Source organism: Haliotis rufescens, unplaced genomic scaffold (assembly GCF_023055435.1).
Source record: "Haliotis rufescens isolate VD_foot unplaced genomic scaffold, xgHalRufe1.0.p SCAF_2, whole genome shotgun sequence".
Taxonomy (NCBI): Eukaryota; Metazoa; Mollusca; class Gastropoda; order Lepetellida; family Haliotidae; genus Haliotis; species Haliotis rufescens.
In genome coordinates this window covers 46,759,106-46,765,105 of record NW_025963890.1, presented here as the reverse complement: position 1 = coordinate 46,765,105, position 6,000 = coordinate 46,759,106, and the positions used below count along the sequence as shown (strand labels likewise).

The window sequence follows — 6,000 nt, the reverse complement described above, 5'->3', positions numbered from 1 at the left end:
ATCATAATTATCAATATATTACCATTATCCTAGGCAAGCATACAATTCATTGTTTATTATGCAGCATATTTCTGACAGGGTTGCTGATATTCAGATCGATAACGCGGGAGGTATCCATGCGTGACAAGTACACAGGATGAACCAACAACCTAGTGAACGCAGCTGATGCCTGCCTCACAGCGACACAAACAGAATATCAGCTGTTTGAATGATGGAGACTATGTGGGATGCACATAGATAACTCCTGGGTTAGCTTCATCACTATCGTGACGGCATCACGACCACCTAAGATGTGTACATGATATATGTCAGTCGCTGCAATTATACTGTTTTACATCCTTGATTAATGCGACTGACAAACGCCACATATGATGAAAATTGTAGTTTTAATGAAACACGTCGAACATATTACAACTATGCTAACATTGCGTGTTATGTTAGTGGAATATATATTGTGGTACTGTGTTCAAAAGTGTGAAAAAATATGTTGGGTCAATTTATCGACGTGGCGTTCACCTTCCGGTGATCGTGCTTCTAAATGGTTCTCACCATGCATCGTGCAAGTCCATCCGCAGGTGGCAACAGAGCACCTGTCACTTGACACGTGCTGCATGCGCCAGCTGATGCGCTATCCGGTCACCACTGATATTACAAACAGAGTCCCTTTAAACTGATTACCCAGGGTGCCATGCGTGGTCCCTTTTGCAGTGGATAGCGGGAGTTTGCTGGTGACAGACAGAAGCACTAAATGTTTAAATAGTTCGCGCAACATCCTCGTATCTGCGGATAGACTTACCATGAACCGCGGCGGATTCGGGCGGACGTCATTGTGAGGCGTTTTGAGATTATCTCTCCCCCACTCCATGGCTATGGAGTAAAGCATTGATTTGCCTTCTAGTAGGAAGAACGGCGGTCGCTGATCGGGGAGTTCTCGCTAGTGTTGCTCCGTTGTCAGCGCTAGATGGAGCCACTGCCGCAGCCAGTCAGACGGAGGGACGGCGGGTAATAGATTGCCGTTCCCGTTGTGTGAGCCACCGATACCACTGGACATCTTAAATTAACTCCAACACACACCGGATCAGCCCTAAAACCAGAGATGCCATCGTACTACCGCGAGATGCGCGGAATGACAAAAAAGATCGGAATAGTCACACATCGCAATTAGAGCCAATGGAAAAACTAGCTTAACGTGTGGATTTGTTCACAAGATCAGCGGTGAACGTGCGGGGGAGCGATTTTATTGGCTGCTCGATAGGGGTAAATGGAAGAGCGTGTGATGGAGGTTTTACCTCTGTGTGGCTACTGTAGCTAAGTGTCCCGATTATGCATTCAATGGTGTACAGGAGAGTCATTGAGAGTCGGTGGGGAACCGTTGGTCTGACGGCCGCCACGGTGATGACGTAGAAGCCCCGGAGGAGTAGAGGGACAAGCCGTTCCTCCAGGGAAACAACCTCTACCAAGGGAGCGTGTCACAACATCTCAGCACACTCTAGGATGGAATGATATGGCCTAGATTTCCTGAAGGATATTGCCTCCGCTCTTTCTGGAAATGGGAACGCTGAAGGCTGTCTTGTTAGTCTTGACATTTCTGAAGCAGCGATACCGCTGTCCGCGCGATAGTGCGGAGAGATCTCTGCAATCTGCCACTATCAGCTTCATGTATATGAAATGGCAACTGGACGCGAGCAGTTACAATGGATAGATTTACCTTCGGATTATCAGCTTAATACCCCGTGTTTTGTGTACTGTGAGCTATCGTGATGTGATTGTCATAGCTCCATATCGCTGAATATGTATGCCCTTCTGAGGCAGCAGCCCTTCTCATGAATAGACGGTGTAGTTGTACAATGAAGTAGTTGCATGTCGTCCACCCGGTTGTAGACATCCAGGGGGCACGCCGTGGGGTGTAAGAGGAACGTGCAATCAAGACAAGCTATGCTGACGTGTTTCCATCGGTTTGGAGGACAATGCATTGGATCATAGTCTGCAGTATCTGGTCGGTCACCTCAGCGTTCAGTGGGCCACAGCAACCAGTTATCAACATAGGTGCCGTCTTCGATACGGTTGAATACGACAACTTCAAGAAGGTGTTTTATGCAGCCGTCGACGACTTCAATAACTCCAGTCAAAAGATCCACATATTCGGAGACGCTGTGACCGCCCAGATGGGTCTCCGTGACACCATTAGCCTGACCTGCAGTATGCTGGAACAGAAAAGCATTCATTTGTTCTTGGTGTTTGGCAATGCGAGTACAATACACTCCATTAATAACATCGCACAGTACTTGGGGATACCCGTCATGGGATACATGACGGATATGAGGGAAAAGCACGTCAAGGTAAGACCAATGACTACCTTCATATTTCACAGGGTCCTGGGTTCGAATCTAGATTAATGACATCTTTCAACACCTTGATCTTACATGCTTGAAATAATTGAAATACCGTTCAAACGGATGGCACATCTTAAACTGTTCACGCTAGGCTGATGTTGGACTGATGTTTGACAGACCGTTTGACTAATGTTTGACCTATGTTGAACAGATGTTGAACTGATGCTGGACAGCCTGTTAAAGTGATGATGTTTTTCTGATGTTTGTCTGATGTTGGCCTGGTGTTTGCCTGATGTTTGTCTGATTTTGGCCCGATGTTTGTCTGATGTTGGCTTAATGCTGACCTGATGTTTGTCTGATGTTGGCCTAATGCTGGCCTGATGTTTGTCTGATTTTGGCCTAATGCTGGCCTGATGCTGGTCTGATGTTTGCCTAATGCTGGCCAGATGTTTGTCTGATGTTGGCCTAATGATGGCCTGATGTTTGTCTGATGTTTGCCTAATGCTGGGCTGATGTTTGTCTGAAGTTAGCCTAATGATGGCCTGATGTTTGTCTGAAGTTTGCCTAATGATGGCCTGATGTTTGTCTGAAGTTGGCCTAATGCTGGGCTGATGTTTGTCTGAAGTTTGCCTAATGATGGCCTGATGTTTGTCTGAAGTTTGCCTAATGCTGGGCTGATGTTTGTCTGATGTTGGCCTAATGCTGGCCCGATGCTTGTCTGATGTTGGCCTCATGATGGCCTGATGTTTGTCTGATGTTGGCCTAATGATGGCCTAATGTTTGTCTGATGTTGGCCTAATGCTGGCCTGATGTTTGTCTGAAGTTGGCCTAATGATGGCCTGATGTTTGTCTGATGTTTGTATGGCGGTTGACGATCTGTGGTCACAGTCATTATGACTTGAATTGTTATGACCCAGTTTCACGAACCTGACACAACATCTCAACTTGCTTGTGTATTAAACATCCTAATTGCAGCCAGGATGATACCAGGCTCTCCTAACATATGTAATTCATTTATATATAACGTAATTAAGCGCGCATGCACGAAAGACAAGAATGGGTGTCCGCTACATTAAATAAAACAATGACATTTATCTGATGATAATTAGATTGCACTTCAGCAATGGCTATCACAGACTCTGTCTGATCAAGGCCACGGTCAAGGTCAAGCCTGTTTCCATTTTATACTATGTAAACAACAGTCAGCTTCACGTCACAGGTGATGCCCAAGTACTGTACAAAACCACGGTACTGCATCAATTAAACCCATTACACCAAGCTGACTGCAAAATACCGATTGACATCATTGCATTTCCTCTACCATGCTGCATAAAGACACACTAATAATATTTACCTTAACATGTGTGGAAACAAATTAATCAAAGATGCTTATATTGTTTGCAATGGATGATTTTACACTAAGTAACATATGCTCTGAGCCATAAACAATATATGAACACTCTGGAACATATAAACCCATGCATAATAAACCAACACTCCGTAACATAAACCCTAAACCATGCAAAGAAACCCCCACACACTGCAACATATACCATATACCAGGCACAACGAAACCATAAACTGGAACATAAATACAAACATGCTGGTACACAAACCCTGAACCGTGCATCTTATTACAACACACTGGAACACATGAAGTCTATACCATGCGTAATACAACACTCCGTAACATTAACCCTAAACCATGCACAGCACTCTGGAACATATGAAGTCTATACCATGCATAATACAACACCCTGTAATATAAACCCTAAACCATGCACAACACTTTGGAACATATGAAGTCTCTACCATGCATAATACAACACTCTGTAACATAAACCCTAAACCATGCACAACACTTTGGAACATATGAAGTCTGTACCATGCATAATACAACACCCTGTAATATAAACCCTAAACCATGCACAACACTTTGGAACATATGAAGTCTCTACCATGCATAATACAACACTCTGTAACAAAAACCCTAAACCATGCACAACACTTTGGAACATATGAAGTCTATACCATGCATAATACAACACTCTGTAACATAAACCCTAAACCATGCACAACACTTTGGAACATATGAAGTCTGTACCATGCATAATACAACACCCTATAATATAAACCCTAAACCATGCACAACACTTTGAAACATATGAAGTCTATACCATGCATAATACAACACCCTGTAACATAAACTCTAAACCATGCACAACACTTTGGAACATATGAAGTCTCTACCATGCGTAATACAACACTCTGTAATATAAACCCTAAACCATGCACACCACTTTGGAACATATGAAGTCTATACCATGCATAATACAACACCCTGTAACATAAACCCTAAACCATGCACAACACTTTGGAACATATGAAGTCTCTACCATGCATAATACAACACTCTGTAATATAAACCCTAAACCATGCACAACACTTTGGAACATATGAAGTCTCTACCATGCATAATACAACACTCTGTACTATAAACCCTAAACCATGCACAACACTTTGGAACATATGAAGTCTCTACCATGCATAATACAACACTCTGGTATATAAACCCTAAACCATGCACAACACTTTGGAACATATGAAGTCTGTACCATGCATAATACAACACCCTGTAACATAAACCCTAAACCATGCACAACACGCTGGAACGTATGAAGTCTATACCATGCATAATACAACACTCTGTACTATGAACCCTAAACCATGCACAACACTTTGGAACATATGAAGTCTCTACCATGCATAATACAACACTCTGTAATATAAACCCTAAACCATGCACAACACTTTGGAACATATGAAGTCTGTACCATGCATAATACAACACCCTGTAACATAAACCCTAAACCATGCACAACACGCTGGAACGTATGAAGTCTATACCATGCATAATACAACACTCTGTAACATAAACCCTAAACCATGCACAACACTTTGGAACATATGAAGTCTCTACCATGCATAATACAACACTCTGTAATATAAACCCTAAACCATGCACAACACTTTGGAACATATGAAGTCTCTACCATGCATAATACAACACTCTGTAATATAAACCCTAAACCATGCACAACACTTTGGAACATATGAAGTCTCTACCATGCATAATACAACACCCTGTAACATAAACCCTAAACCATGCACAACACGCTGGAACGTATGAAGTCTATACCATGCATAATACAACACTCTGTAACATAAACCCTAAACCATGTAAAAAAAACCCCACACACTGCAAAATACAAACCATGAAAATAAAACCGTACTTGGCAAAATATAATTCAAACATTCTGCTACACAAACCCTGAACGAGGCACATTAATACACCACTCTTGAACATGTAAACCATACATCTTGTATAATTAAACAAAATTCTGGAACGTATAAACCCAACACCATGCCCAGTAAACAACACCCTCGACCATATAAACTGTAAACCATGCATAATAATGAAACACCCTGTAACATATAAACCATGCATAACAAAACCATAATCTGGAACATAAACTATTCATAATAAAACAACACGCTGTAACATATAAACCCTAAACCATACATATCAAAAGAACACACTGTACCATATTAACCATAAAACAACATTTTTGAACGTATAAAACCTTAACCATGCCTAATAAAACAA

General features: G+C 42.1%; 1 protein-coding gene across 2 annotated transcripts in view; it reads left to right on the top strand.

Annotated features, from left to right (window-relative positions):
- Positions 1 to 510: 510 nt before the first annotated feature.
- LOC124142194 (glutamate receptor ionotropic, NMDA 3A-like) overlaps positions 511 to 6,000 on the top strand; it is a 180,382-nt gene continuing 174,892 nt past the window's right edge. For both annotated transcript variants that reach the window (XM_048400060.1, XM_048400059.1), the window contains exon 1: positions 511 to 2,339. In XM_048400060.1, coding sequence (XP_048256017.1) covers positions 1,968 to 2,339 — 372 coding nt within the window. In that variant the 5' untranslated portion in view covers positions 511 to 1,967. The remainder of the gene's footprint in view (positions 2,340 to 6,000) is intronic.